At 39.1% G+C, this 16,350-nt stretch overlaps 1 protein-coding gene across 2 annotated transcripts in view; it reads right to left on the reverse strand.

Moving 5' to 3' along the window:
* USP53 (ubiquitin specific peptidase 53) overlaps positions 1-12,553 on the reverse strand; it is a 41,459-nt gene extending 28,906 nt beyond the window's left edge. The window contains exons 1-2 of one of the 2 annotated variants that reach the window (XM_064450553.1): positions 12,331-12,553; positions 2,053-2,791 (exon numbers count right to left, since the gene is read on the reverse strand). In XM_064450553.1, the coding sequence (XP_064306623.1) occupies positions 2,053-2,196 (144 nt within the window). In that variant the 5' untranslated portion in view covers positions 2,197-2,791; positions 12,331-12,553. The remainder of the gene's footprint in view (positions 1-2,052; positions 2,792-12,330) is intronic. The other variant, XM_064450554.1, reaches the window with a different exon arrangement.
* Positions 12,554-16,350: the final 3,797 nt, after the last annotated feature.

Below are 16,350 nucleotides of genomic sequence, written 5' to 3' on the forward strand. Positions count from 1 at the left end.
GGAAGGCAGCTATGGGGTTTACTTAATTTCTTTTTCCCTCTTCCTCTTTCCCTTCCTCCCCCATGCTTTCTTTCAAATGAAATTAAAAAAAGAGATGGAAGCATGAAAACTGAATTGCAAGGTAAAATGCAAATAGAGTTAAGCCTATACTACATTCTTATGGTCTCTTACTAAAATTATTGCTGAAATGCATTTGGTTTTCCACAGATCAAAATAATACTGGTGCTTAATCAGGTATGTTTCTACTTTTTATTTTTGTAACTACTCTATATAAAGGTAATGTCAACTGAGCTACATTACACTGCTTTCAGTATCTAATGTCTTAGTTACACAATCAGTGCAGCAGTTCAGAAAGTTGGCAATTAAAAACAACAAACAAAAACACAAAAGAAAGCAAATGAAAAATGAGTTCTCAAGAGGCACAGTAACAGAACAGCTGCACATCCAGAAAAAAAATTCCTATCTATAAACACAAAAGCTAAAATGAATTAGGATGCATTTGAAAATGAATGTTCTGAAGGTTGAACAGAGGTTAAAAGAAAAGAAAGGAACTCATTCCTCCTTGTAAAAAGGCCAATCATCAGCCATTGTTTGATAAACAGCAGTAGTTTGTGAAGTAGTAGGATAGTCTGAAATTATAACTAAAAATGACTTAGGGTTTAATTTTAGGGCACCCTAAGGGAAAATAGCAAAAGTGCAAGAGAATATAGGTCATGCTGTTCCCATTGAACGTAAAACAGCAAACTCATTTTACTAAATCTATTGTACATTTTTATTTTAAACATATTTAGATACCACACGCATACCCACCACGTAGATACACCTCTTGTATCTCCTATCTTTAAATCCATACCGTTTTTAAGACTTATGGTTTTTTAGGAAGTCCACATATCTGTTAAGCCCTCTGCCAGTTTGGCAAATAATTGTGTACAATTTGAAAATGACCAGGTCCAAAAGCTAAGCATTACAAAAAACCATATTGTTCTGCTCTCTACTTGCACAGCCTAAAAATTTGTTGGTTTTGTAAATTTCTAGATTCAAAAACACTACAGTATAAACTAAACTGTGCCTGATATTCTGACTTGCAGACAATATGAAAAGACTAGCACTGCTCTGTCACAAAATTAAGTAGATCCCCATATTCCCTGTCAGAGCTTTTACAAGCCCACTTCCGTTTTTTATCATGTTAATGTCGCTGTACTATTAAACTATACTTGAGAGATCTAAAGAGCCAACAATTTTTTCAATTAGAGCTCCTGTAAAAACAGAACAGTGTGTTAAACACATGTAAGTAGTTGGTCAGTAATATGTATGCACATAATAAAAAGTAATCTAAGTCATATTTCTTTAGTGTCAAGTATATCTCCTACTCTAATTCCACAAATCTTTCCTAAGATTAGAATCAAAGCTTTCAACTATACGTGCATCTTCTGATATGCCTCAGTACCACAGACTCATGTGCTAATTCTGAGAAAGTCTTATTTTAATAAAAATATTGCCCTACTCAATACAAGTAGTAGTACTGGTTGTGCCACATTAAAAAGCATCTTGTAAATTTTGCCAAGCAGTAAAACTGCTATGTTTGACAAAAACATTAGTTTTAAAATTCAAGCAGCAAGTTTAAGTTATGAGTCATAAGTTTCCAAATACAAAAGGAAAGTTTTTCTGATATTCCTAAAGCATGCAAACAAAACAACATGCTGTCATTTTCTGCAAAATTTAATATTTAACTCTCAATTCCTTAAAATAAAATGCTAAATAAAATTACTTCCTATGATTGCCACTGTTTTTTTAAGGAAACTGCATGCTATACTATCTGTTTTGGAACTATTAAGAAGTTTAAGCGAGAACTGAATTTATCACCATGGAAAAGTGCGCTGTATTTTTTTGTAGAAGATATGTACTGCAGTACAAATGGTAAAACAGCACTGCCAAGAGAACACTTTCCCTGCTATGTGACCTAGTGTCAATACTGCTAGTTGTGCAGTACATGAAAAGCTACTTTTTGTGCTACTAAACCAGAACTGTTTAATAAATCATGGTTTTTCTTACCTGAACAGCACTATTAAGAAAGCAGCTGTTTTGTCCTGGTTCGTTTAATAAGCCTTTTGTAGGGGCCAGGGACAGTATGCTTCCAGGCTGATAAACTTTCCCAAGGTTACCCCCAGGTTTTCTTAAGAATTTCACCCATGCCATTATTTTTTAGACTTTATAATTGCAATGTTTACGCTTAAATATTTAAGGATATGACGGGTGCAAGGCAAAGAAGAAGGTCCTAAGAGAATGGCTCTGAAGTCATGGCATTCCATTCAACTCTGTGCAATAGTAACCATTCAAGGGTTTAAGTCCATTTTCCATGAGCAGCTTCAGCCATCTATCAGCATCAGTTTCTCAGCTAAAATACTCCTATACAAAGTTTTTAATTCTCAGACTTAAAACACACAAAAAAACCCCAAATGAAAACACAAAACTCCCCCAAAAAACCAAAAAGGTGTCCAGTTAAAGTTAAAACATGTTAAAAGTTATTATTAAGTTCTTATAAAAGTTCTTATGAAGCAAGCTGCAAAATAACTGGCTTCTCCTTCCAGAGATATCAATGAAGGATTACTATAAATCATTAGTTGTACTATATCGCAAGTTTATATATATCACAAAAATGGAAAGTTCTTGACAGGCATTGTACTCCTGTTCTCTCATTTCATTCCATCTTCTTTTTACTTTTAACTATGGCCCATGAAATATATTCCAGTTTAGAAGACTCCATGTTTATTTCATTCTCTTTCCAGTGAATCTGAAATAGGAAAGAAACAGAATATAAAAATAGAATTTTCCAAAATGTTAAAGACCACCTAAATCAGAAAAGAAATCATGGCCAGAACCACCTCGTAACCGAAAGGCATATGCAATAACCAGGGAAAAGGAGGAGGAGAAAAAATTGCCACCCAAAAGTTGTTTTTAAGGCAGAAAAACTATTTTATCTGTCACAACCAATTGTCTTCTAACTTATTATACACCTCTAAAGACCACAATAAAATTGCTGCAAATGTTCTGCTAGCAATATGCAACAGCTTATAAAAAGACCATATAACACGTAAGTTATTCTAATTTTGAGTATGGAAGTCTAATCAAAATGTTACAAAGAAAGCAATTTTTATTCAACTCTTGAAAGCCTAAGATGGTTTTGATTTCAATATCCCAACAAATGACATGAACTGATAAGACATAGAAATACTTAAGATTACTAAGATGATGTAGATGGATTCTCAGTTAGTATTCAGCTTTCAAAATTTTGTACTACCTAGTAAACACTACATACAAACTTCATTAACCTTGCTCTGCAAGCATCCAGAAAAACATAGATAATAGCAGAGCAAGAACATCCTGGTGGCTGCCGCAATAACATATTCCAAGATTTTCAGTTTCCAACAATGAGAGTTTTTTCTCTCAAAGGTACATACTTAAGGTTAAATGACTCATCAACCAGAACATCACCACAGGCACCTGTGAAGTCCATGCAGTGATCATCTCACAACAACGGATAGGTCAATTGGTTAAACATTTGAAGTAAGGGCAAAGAACAGAATAAACTTAAATACACCAAAGTGATTAAGACTGCATATTTGGGAAAGACAAAAAAAAAAAGAGATGAAGTTTGGGTCTCTTATTAAAACCAAGATATCCACCTTAGCTTCTACAACCATATGAGATACTAAAGATGTACTTTAAAACTTCCAGCCTTCTCACTACATTTTTTTTTCCACTGTGCAAGCCATTCAAGACTGCTGAGCATCATTAAAAAACAGACATAAATTTTGTAGTTGGAATGCTGTATAAATTGGAAGAAAACTTTCCCCAGCTCAGAACAAGCACCACCACATTCACGTCAAACAGTTCTACTGCTCTCAGATATTTTACAGCTGGGATATAACAGAAACAAGTCATGTGACTGTCAAAAATACCTGCAGGAATTCTTGCACCCCTAAAACCATTCCCCTTTATTTAAAAGAAACATCGGTACTTGCTTGTATTACCGAAAAAAAAATCAATAACTGGAACCTAACCAAAAGTCCCTTTTGCCTGATGCATAATCAGATGGTTTTTGTTTGTTTACTGAGGTTACTGATCTCACCCGTAAGTAATTTGATTTAATAATATTGGAAATAGGAAGTGCGATTTGTGACAGCACTGAGCAAGGAGTCTGAAATCTAACAAACTGACCCTGACAGAATATGATGTGATAATTTTGTTTTCTTTATGTTCACTTCAATAACCCCAGAAAAGGAAAGGAAAGAAAAAGATGTAGCAAGTAACTGGAAATGCGTATTAGTTTAAGATCTTATTAGAACCTTAAATTAAGAGAAATAGCAACTTCAATTCCCCCTGCCCCCCACTCCCCCCACCCCCAATAGTCAAAGTGCTCCACAGCATAACTGCTATTCTACAAAGGACAAAACTCTAAAAAAAACAGGGACAGAGGTGAAGGTAAGAGTAAAATAAAGATTAACACAGAAAAAGATTAAAGACTCTCTGAAGCCAGGTAGGCAGAAGTGATAACATGATCAGTACAGAGCAATTAAAGGAAGAACAGTATTTTTAACAAGCGCTTTCATTAGGAAGTTTCAGTACCATACAGAAATAGAAAATAATTAATCACTACAGCAAAGATGAATAAAGAGGAGTCAATGAAAAAATTTAAGGTGTACAGATGTTTATAATCAGATATATATGCACACATATACAAAAAATACATATACATATATATTCAAGAAGCCAGTATCACACATTAAAAGCACTTAGTAATATGAAGCATCATTGAGCCCAAGGTCTCCTGCTAATCACAGGGAACCATAACTTTTAATTGCTAAAAATAACACTATAACTATGATCTTTAAAATAAATTTTAAAAACCCCAGAAGAATCTTACATTCAACTTTCAACCACCAAATACTTTCTAGTGATTTCCGATTTAATGTTTCTATATCCATGCTGACAAACTGACCTAATACATTTCTGTCACAAAACCAACTTGCTCCTTGACATAGCAGAGAAGCTTTCGGAGCATGCATTTTCCTGACAATACAGAGTTCTTAATTCCACCTTGTATAATTTCCATATGGAGACTTCTCTTCTGGGACAGCAGCAGGAGGGTGGAGAAAACTGTACAGAAAACTGAAATTAAGATGAACAATTTTTGGTAATCAGCAATGTCAAACTGGACACACTGAACAGCAAAAAAACAGGAAAGAGACCAGGTTGGGAACAGTACAGATGGCCTGTGCTAGCCATAAAGGTGTAAAGTGTATTTGCACTCCAATGCATGCTTGAGATGTCCCTCATTGTGTTTCAACCTTTGAGTAAACATGAGCAACAGGGTCAACACATTTCTGACCCAGAAACACCCGGCGTGCTTGTCAGGGTCTCCCAGCCTAAAATAAATTCCCTACTGAATACACTACACCTCACCTCTCAAACTGCTCATGCAGCAGTACCCCACCAAGAGTGGCAATTCAGCTAGCCTGTTTCCAGCTGTCTGCATTTCAGTGTAAAGATTGCTCAACATAGTAGCCAAAATAAAGGAAGGAAATAGATGGAAAGCAAGGTAGAGTGTATGCCAGTGATAAAATACAGAAGTTACTGGGAAAAGGACATGTTTCTGGTATCTAAATTTCATTTGGAAACTCATTTTCAATTCTGAGGTTGGACTAAAGTTGGTTATTTGAAGAAATCCAAGGATGGACAAGAATGGTGGGCTTCACTTCCAGCCAATAAAAGAAAAATTGAATCCTTGCTTCATAAGTAAATTATTTTCTCATCTGAGGAAAAGTGTAATGATAGACCCAAAGTCATGTTAAATCTGGGAAACATTTGTGTTCTTTTTTTCTTTAAATGCAAAAGGGAGATAGATATCTACTACAAACACACCTGTGAAACTGACCCCTAAGACCAACAGACAAGTTACAAAACATTCAGAAAAATCTTACCTCTGTAGTTCTTGTTTTCAGCCTTGGGACTTACTTATATTAAGTCACAAGGGTAGAGGAGATTCAATCAACTTTTAGGTTTCTTTCTTATCATACTTTCAAGCACGATTTCCCCATGTTTCTGAGCAACAGATTTATGCATGGATATGGGGGAGAAGAACCTCTGAATTTGCCTAGTCTGTATTTTAACGGATAAGAAATACACATGCTGTTTTGGAAACAAGAGCTCTTCCAGAACAATTTGACACACAGAGCATTCACTTACTAAGAACCTCTAGAAAGTCATTTTGTCTTGCATTTCAGGGATGCCCTAGAACAAACATCCCAGGCACTAAGCATTAAGCTGCTGGGCTGAGTTTCAGAAAAGTTATAATGACTCACTGCAAGATTTTAATAAAAAATGGTTCTGGATTAGCTCTGCATTACTGTCACATTAAGATGCTTGCTGTTTAATTTCACATTCACAAAGTTGTGAATATAAACAACTTCAACTATCACACTGGGTAAATGCCCACAATCTTACTCTAATAAATGGCAGAATACATTTATTGTACAGTTTTCATATGTGGGCCAGATACTAATTTTCCAAAGCACTGTGACATTATATTCACATGACCTCTAATTAACTACCCACAACATTGGTACACCTTTTCCTGAAAATTTAAATACAACACTAGAAAGATCAGAAGTGACTACTTAATTTTTTTCATGCAACCTTCTCAAATTATTCTTTCTATACATGCATTCTTTAAACTGCATATGTTAAACTAAACATACACCCCCACCACCCCAACCCCCCCACAGCAATTCAAACATGTCAAATATTTAAGAAAAAACAAGAAGGGCATACCAGGAAGGTATTCCATTTAAAAGATCTCTCTGTACTTCTGCTACTCAACTAGAATTTCGCATAGAACTTTGCACTAGAGTGCACAGAACAGGCACTTTAGTCCTTTGTTTTATCTACTACTCTTTCTCCCCAAAAACAGTCACAGTCAACCCAAGGAACAGACAGTAGCTGTGAAATAATACTATCTCGACACACAGTTCTCTGGCCAACACGACTAGTAAGTCCTAGCCTGGAGTAGGAAGTGCTGCTACCCTTTCTTTCTCCACTAATACCCTGTATCAAATACTATGGTGCATAGCAAGAGGGGCACTGTAGACGAGCCTTCCAACAGTGCTGTAAGCAATGGGATTAACTTCAGTCACCCATTTGTCATCACAGCCTCTCCCTGAGGAGAGAAAGTTTAGAACAGCATCTTGTTTTGAAATTTACATTGTACAAATATCTCAAAATTTGGTTTTATTAAAAAAGAAAAAAGCCAAGTTCACAAAAGCCACTGCAGAAGACACTGGCAAGAATGTATGCTCTTTAGTCACAGCAAATTTTTCTGGATTTGGTACATCCCCCAGGAGTATTATTCCTCTGCTGACAAATCTACCCTTATTGTAGATTGTTCCATAAACCAGAAGTGAAGCTGCTGATCAACCTTGGTTCCTTCCTCCTCCCATAACATTGGTTAAGATTTCAGATGACTGGGGCTCAACCCACTGACTCCCTTAGCCTAAATTCACTACTCTATAGGACTATTATTAGGAACTGAAGACTGTTCTTACATGTCTGTGGTAAGCCAGAGTTGCAAAGAGCACTGTAGCATTTGTTAGCCACTGGGGTTTACCAGTTCCTTGTAAGTTCTTGGCTTGACAAAGGTGTGGGTGACTGAGGATAGATCATAAGTCATTGAACCATATAGAGTCTTCAACAGGTGCAACCTTTCAGCAAAACCGTTATTTCACAAAGTATTGATATGCTACGTAAGATTTTTTAGCAGCTGAGAGTTAAAGAAATATTCTTGCATTCAGACTAAAGGATCAGTTTTGGATGAGTGCTCTCAACCAAAGACACTAAACAAGGGCTATGAACTCAAACCAACACGTATTTATCAGCCTAAGTTCTTCTACCTTGCCTAATTTCAGTCACACTTCTTCAGTCATCAATGATCTCGTCAAGCACCTGGCTACCCTTAGCTGTGCAGCCTGACAGGACAAAATATATGCCTGTCACAAGTTTATGGTGCTTGCCTTTATAGTTTCCAGAACAACAAATATACCAATCAGCAAAAATGCATGTTTTCCCCTGATTTGTTGGTATACCTTAGCCTGTCAGTAACTGCAGCTGGCACAGCCTTTTCAACACAAGTAGTAGTGTCACTAAATTAGCTGGGAAATCAGTGCAGTTACTATTTTGCCTAAACAAATCACTTTCTACATGTGTATTTGGGTTTAAGCATCTTTGATATCCATTTAGATAAAACTGATGAGATAAACAGCTGGGTCTGTAAATACTGGAACTATCAATGCCTGGCTCCTGGTAGTTTTTATGTCTCACGGCTGAGCTCTTGCAGAGTTTTCTCCTAGTTGGGGCATATGCCAACTCTGCTCCTCGTATCTTCTTACACGGTCTCTCTTCCAGCTGCTGCCCATTTTCATGCACTTTGTAAGTGCATAATCATCTTTAAGACTTCTATCCCTTCTGTCAAATTGGGTGGAAACCTGCCAATGGGTTCAAAAGTTGTTGACCGCATGTGTGTCTGAAATTTGGCTGAAGAATCATTATTTACATCTTCTCAGCTTTATTTTGCAACTACTCCCGGTGTGTTGCATAAATGACTAATGGCAAACCTTTCTCATGCCCAACGCTAAGGTTACTTTTAAGCAACACAGCTTTTTGCTTCTGCTGACAGTTCATGCCTCTGTGCTGAGCCTGGCAACCCACCCAATGGGTCTGACAACACGTAAATCAATTTCTAAATTGATATATGTTATAACTTAGGAATTTAGATACAAGACAACAAAAATTTGGAAGGAAGAGAGATTAAATGTATTGCAAGGGAATAAACTTATGACGGGAAACCACTAGCTTTCTGCAGTGAGCCAACATTATTAGGACTGTGGTTACTTTCTCCTCCTCAACAGAATGAAATGCATAAAAATTCAACAACTTGCAACTGCAAGAATTTGAGTGTTTTCCACAGCTCAAAAGCTTGTCATTTAAAAGTGCCATTTTTTGTCAACAGAAGTCTGATTTGTACCATGACAATATTGAAGGTTGCAATGATTTTTCCTCACATTTTGGAAAAAACAAAACAAAGCAAAACCACAAACCAAACAGTAAAGTTGCTTTAAAAAAGTAGCAAAAGACTGAAATTCTAAATTAATACACTCTTACATCCACCTCAGTGGGGCTGACTCATAATTTTTTTGGTCCCTGCACAAAGCCTGTCCCCTTCACCTTTACCGTTATATGTTGAACTGTACATGCAACGGACCTCATTTGCCGTAAGATACACCTAATGCTTTTAGTATCCACCAGTCTTTGCCTTTGAAAATACTATTCACTTCAAAATCTGTCAAATAAATGTTTACAAGAATGCAAATTCTCACTATTTGAAACATCAGAGAAAAAAAACTTCATTAATACTGCTTACTTGCCATGCACAACACAAAACAATACTAAGACCAAAAAAAGAAAAAAAGAAAAAACCCAAACAAACCCCAAAACCCACAAAAAAACCCAACAAAACAAAAACCCAAACACCAGATTCCCAGCAGTGACTATTAGCCTTGAATTTGTGGGCCATCTGCAAGTATCCCAGAGACAGTGGTATTGGTCTGACACATTCTTTCTGCTATCAGTCACTGACTCAAGAAGTCCCAATACGACAGATGGGGTGTTTGATTGTTATCTCTTCTAGAAATTCTTCCAAACAATCTCTGAAGATTTTAAATCCAGTCTTTTTCTAGTTTAAAGACCTCTATTGTCTATTCTCCAGCCTTTATCCATTTAGCTGTCCCTCATATGCCAAACCACTGCTTTTGCACGTCATACTTCCCTGTATCCTTTCAAGATGGGAGAATCAGAAGCATAGACGCTATCCCAGATGCTTTTGTACAAGTATACAATTTTTTCTTTAAGCTGTTCCAATAAAAACTTTCCTGTTTGCATCAAAACCAAAACAACAGGTTCACAGCTCAGCATCTCTGGGCTGTAACAACTAGAAACCAGCTTTAGAAATAGCTACAGTGGGAACTCTGAGTAAAGACCTTAAAGAATACAAATTCCGAGCCCATGACATGGGCCAGCATTTACAGTGAATCATCACACAAACTACAGAGAAGATGATTTTTTGTTTCTCCATCTTCCTACTCCCTTAGAAAGGGCTTTGTTCAAAGATTACCACATACTCTTTTTTGAGCCTCAAAAAGATAAAAGGTATCTTTACAATAATTCTCATATTTGCCTTTTTATCCCAGATTAACTGCCTGTCCAGACTGTAACCTTGCCTTTCAGTTTTCTTTGTAGATGTCTCATCATTAACAGAAGTGCAAAACACCAAGTTCTGTTCCTTATCAAAAAGCTTTCTGATTTCTTTAGTCACCAAGAAAAACTACATAGCTGAGTTACCAGGAACAATAATAAGCATCATCTTTAAGTGCACCCATATTTTATGGGCTTGACAAAGAAAGGATGTTCTGAATTTTTACACTTCATATATTTCTTCATGAGCAGATCTGTACAAACCTATCTACAAACATTTCACTCAGTCCACACATCTAAAATTCTGATCCAGTCCACCTCCCTGTTACAGCCTCAACCCATCATCTTTTAACCTGGCCCTGACAAACTCCAAGTTGTTTCTGCTTAAACCACAAGGACGTTTTTGAAGAACTCTTTGAATGGGTTTCATGCCCATCAATATGCCCCTTAAGCGACTGAACTGGTTTGCTCCATCAAGAAGCATTAACCAAGGAATAGTGACAGTGTTGCTACCAAGATCTTGGAAGGCAATGTAACCGAAAGACATGATAGTGCCAATACCCTGACGTCCTATGGGTCTCATACCCAAACAATTCTGTCAGTAGTACATCATGCACGCTGTATGACCAAAAAAGATTCTGCACTATCTAGTTTTGGTATGAAAGTCAAGTGCATACTTTAGGTGTTTTTATTGTCAACATCCCACTGGTCCAGAATTATAACTTTTCACACAAGTAATTTGATATTTTAAAAAACAACCAGTAAATATATCTCACTTTGCAACAATTTGTTGGGGAAATAAAGGATTACTTATAATTTCATGAGGCTCATTTATATTTGGATTATAACACGAGCTCTCACTATTTTCATACCTAAAAAACACCCTTTCATTCTACAAGAACAGGACAGCTAATAATAAAGTAAATCAAGGCAATTTCCATTGCCTTGAGGGGGAAGGGGATACTGCATCATCAATGAGGCACAATGTTATTCATGTGATTAAGTTTTAGCTCTTAAAATAATCCTGGTATCTTCAAAGTTAAGCAAAGGGGATTTCTTTTTTTTTTTTCTGCCCAGGCAAGATAAACCATTAAGCAGAGATATGTAAAACCCACACCTATTTTGGGAAAGGAAAAACACACATCGAGAGAATAAGACAAATTTCCACTGAAAAGCTGATTTTAAAATATTTGCATTGAAAATCAAAGTACGGGATAAACTTAAATCAGATGCTAAGCAGGCAATTTGCATACATCTACCTACATGCCTCAAACTCTCTATACGAATACAGCGAACAACACGGCCTCCAAGTACTGTAAACTGATTAAACTTCAAACAGCCCCATACTACCTGTACTGGCATTTCCTGTTCTAAACAGTCTTTGAAAACACTCCAGAAAAACTCGCTGATGGGCATGTGACTCCACATACCACGTTAAACATTAACTTTACGTTCTGGCTTGCACAGAGCCAACAGCTCGCACCGTCTCGACACGGGAACCATGCCCACTTCCACGGCAGCCTTACGCCTGCACGACTTACGGGGACAGCGATAGCAGCTCGCCCCGCCATCGGCGCGGACCCTCACCCACGCCGGCCTCAGGAGGGATTTAACCCCAGCGCCGCCCACCCACGGGCAGGACACCCACCCACGGGCAGGACACCCACCCACGGGCAGGACACCCACCCACGGGCAGGACACCCACCCACGCGGTTAGACGCCGCTCCCCGGGCAGGGGCCGGTCTCTCACCTGCTCGGCTCGGCGCCGTGAGGAGACGACGGTTACCTCCTCACACGGCAGAGCGCGCGGCGGTCGCCCCTCACTGCACCGGCCCCTCCACCGCCCCAACACCCCCGCCCGCCCCTCGCCAGACGCGGCGGCGGCAGCAGGTGAAGGGACCCCGTCCTCCGGGGGAGAAGAGGCGGACCCCGCTCCCGCTTCCCCACTTCAGCACCACAGCCGCCTCCCCCGCCGAGGCCCCTGCCTCAACCCACCAGGAACACGACCCCACCCGACCCCCGACTCACCTCCCGTCCCCGCCGGTTCCCGCAGCCAGCTCCTCTCTCGCCCCCTCCCGGCGGCGACTACGAGCGCCGCCCCGCCCTCACAGCAACTTTTGCTTCCCCTCCGCTCCTCTCTCTCTCCCTCTCTCGCCTCGCCTCGCCTCTCCTCTCGCCGAACCCCGAGCGCCGAGCGCCGCCCTCCCCCGCCCGACGGCGCGCCTGCGCAGCGGGGCGGCCGGGCAGCGGGAGCGCACAACTCCCTCGGCGGTGGCCCGGATCTTTGCGAAGCGATGGGGGGGGGGGGGGGGGGCGATGAGGGAGGGAGCGGGGAGAAGCGCTGGGAGGTGATTGGCGGCCCGCACCGGGCCAATCAGAGCGCCGCCTCCTCCCACCCCGGCTAGAGAAAGCCCGATAGGTGGGCGGGCATCAGTCTAGGGCTGCGCATGCGCAGCGGGGTGGGCGGGAAGGCTTTTCCCCCCCCTCCGTGCTTCACGAGATCTGCGCCTCAGCCGAGGGGGGGCTCGGGCTCCCGCTCCCTGCCGCGGGCAGAGGGCTGGGGGAGCTGTGGGAAGGTAAGGGGCTGCCGCAACTCCCCTCCCTTCTTCCTCCTCGTTTTATCACTAGTTGAGGGTGCGGTTGTCCCAGGTGTATAAAGCCGCTGTGGCCGCGCTTCAGGTGACTGGGAGCAGCTCTCAAAGGCGTGCGGTCGCAGCCCAGGAAGCCTCTGTTGGGGCTGCTCCAAACCACTGGGTTCTCGAGTTCCTAACCCATTAAAATGGACCAGGCAGCAGTTGTTTTTCCAGCAATTGTTTTCCAGCGCTCATTGCAGGATATCTGTCTACGTGCGTTGGCTTTACTTGAGATGCCCGTGCAATAAATAGCACAAGCCCAAGGGTGCCTGATGGGGTGAGGGCAGCTTTTAAGTTAAACCCCCAACAACTGTATGTACATCTCAAAATTGCGTTGCCTTTGAGTTCCACGTTGCCCAGAAAAATACTATATTACATGCCACCTGCCTGCAGGTCATTGCCCCAAGGTTGTGTTCCCTATGATTTTTATCTGGTCTGTTATTTTTCAGAGGGAGGGTGGGGTGTTACCTTTTGCTGTTTGAAAAAGGATTTAATATGTTGATATTTCTAGTTGCTCAAGTACATTCTATGTTTCACTATTACCATCTTCTTGGATAAACATGTAAATTTCACTAACACATTTCATTTCTAGATTGGTAATGACATTTCAGTGATACTTCACACCCAACATGAGTCTTTAGTGGATGCTGCTGAATACAAATTTCTGTATTCTCTCTCTTCCAGCTGCCTTCTTCATGGTAATTCAGGATTGGAAAAGTGCTTCTACATGTTCACATTTCCAGTAGCATCTTCTGCAATAGTAAATAGTTTATCTGTAAATTTCCTTTTCTGCATGTCCTATAGGTCATCCAGATTGCAGTAATGTTTTACTCCAGGCCTTACAATGTAGAACATAAAATTAGTTTGCTGCCTTACTTAAATACTATGCTTTTGTTGTTATTGTATCCATTTTCATTTAAAAAATCAGTTTTAATACATTTTGATGAGATTATTGTTGGTAGTGTTTCTTCCATTATATTTCTAGTGTAAGAAGCCCACTGTCAAAGGCAGTTTTCTCAGTTTCACCCTCCAATGATTTTCAAGTGACTAATTTTCTACTTCAAAAAAAACCCAAAAATTTTTTGAGAGATTGTAATTAAATTTTGCAGGCTTTTGTTATATATATATATGTATGTATGTGTCATATATATAGACACACACACATCTGGCCACAGGTTTCAGTGATTTGGGTGGCCGTATTCACAAGTTGGAGTTACTTAATACAGGATTTGTATAAGGTGTTTTTTCTTGAGAATTTCAAATGTTATGGCCAGTAATTGACATGTATATACTTCTTAAATTTTTAACAGACACCATATTTGTTGGCCTCTTCTTTTCAGAAAAGTTTCCTAGATTTTGTGATATATATTTTTTTTAAATATCTGATTCTCTCACTGTCCTAAGATGCATACAGTGTGTTTTGGCAACGAGCATTCTTAGGTTTTTGTGTAGTTCCTTCTTAGCCCTTTATTGATTTTCTAGTTCTTGCTAGAAATTTTACGATAAAAACACGTTAAAAGTCAGTATGTTAATATTACCACCAAAAATCCAGTTTTGTGTTAGCGTGTCTTGTATATTTATAAAAAAACATTCTGCTTATCATTTTGCTTAGTATCAGTTTAGTCCTTGATCCCCACACTACTTCTTTGCAAAGCCAGTCAAGCAAAGGCATCTGTGAATCCCAAAGTAGGATTATGACCTCATTCTGATTATGACCTCATTTTGATATTTTTGCTTCCCCATGGACTCTGCTTTCTTGTTTGCCTCTGCCCTTTCTTCAGCACAGATTTGTTTTTTGCCACTAATCTTTTAGAAGTCCCTTGGGATTTATATCGGTTTCTTCTATTCCTGTTTTTTTCTCAGAGTAAGTGTAGTCTGTGAGCTTTAATTATGGTATATTTTAAGATTCTCTACCAGTGAATCTTAACAGAGTCTTCCACAGAGTTCCGACAGAGAATGACACAGGTGTGGCACAGGAAGCCCTAAATGAGCTAAACCAAGAATTTTAAAATTAGAATAAATGGTGCAAGTGCAAAACAATGCTACAGGGGCAAATGATTTCCTGTTGCAGTTATTGTCAGTACAGGATATGTGCTATGCATGATGCAAGGATGCAGAATATTTACGTGATTTTAGTACTGATGTTTATGTGAAGTTTGGTAGTATTAGTAACACAGATTGTTAAACTGGGCTGTTATACTGACTAGAGCATTGAAAAGGTTTTAAACTTGAAGAAGAAGGATCCAGATTAAAGTAAAGCAGGTTTTTACAGCTCTACTCAGTCATCCAACCGTTCAGCCTGGCTCTCAGCTAACAGGCCAATGTTAAGATTTGCAAAAGAACAATGTGGCAGAGTGGTTGATCGGGGAGGGGTCGGAGTGTGACATGAAACATAGACCTGAAAGAGAATGGAGGTGGGCCATATCCAGATCCTTCAGCATATCCATGGGGTTGGGTTTTTGCACATGTCCAATCCATGATAAAACACATTTATGGAAAGTTATGTACCAAAATAAAAATCTTCACATAGATCAAAAAGTTTAAAAGTAATTGCATTAAATAATTTTTCTCAAAGCTGCAAGGCATCATACATAATTTTCATTGATGAATGAGTTGCAAATCTGTGTTTCACAGCTGCACGCAAAAGGGTTTATTTTTGTGTTAGAATTTTTCTGTTCCAGTGTCATTTATACCCTTGTTGCCACTGGCTGATCTGTAAATAAATTCTGATTCCTTCCTCTGAAGTAATTTTATTGTATCGTGTATTGTATACACAATGATTCTAGGTATGTTTTCGTACCTGTAACTGTACTGGAGTACCTGTTCTCTATTTTCTTTCATATTTCTTCTTAACACTTGGAACATAGTTACAACAACCTTTTCAAACAGTTACTGTCCTCTCCATATTCAAATGATTCTTAAAGAAATTATGTCTGCTTCTAATCTTCTCAGATTGGAGGGGTAGAAGACTAAATGTTGTGTTTTTTTAAAAATATTAATTAACATTTTATTGAGTATCTTATGGATTTTGTCATTGTTACTCTTGCTCTTCGGCGCCGATCTTACTCCTTATGAGCTGATAATCGTGTGAAATCAACTCTTTATACTTAACAGGAACTGTGTCTGTACTTATTGGGGGATTCTGCAAAAACTAAACTGGCAAATTACATGTAAGGTCTGAGACAGAAAATTCCACAAGCTAATGCAGGATTTAAGGTGTGGTTTATTAGTTACATCTTAAAGTATTTTCACTGACTCTAATTCAGCACTAGATGTTATACTGCCCATTATGGTCCAGTCTGTTTCACCAGCCTATCATAAAGACTATTATGTGATCAAGTACCATTTATCATATGACTTTAAGACACTTGTGGGACATTCCCATTATAATTGAAAAGTATGTTTAATTCCAGTG

Source organism: Phalacrocorax carbo, chromosome 4, assembly GCF_963921805.1.
Source record: "Phalacrocorax carbo chromosome 4, bPhaCar2.1, whole genome shotgun sequence".
NCBI classification, from domain to species: Eukaryota; Metazoa; Chordata; class Aves; order Suliformes; family Phalacrocoracidae; genus Phalacrocorax; species Phalacrocorax carbo.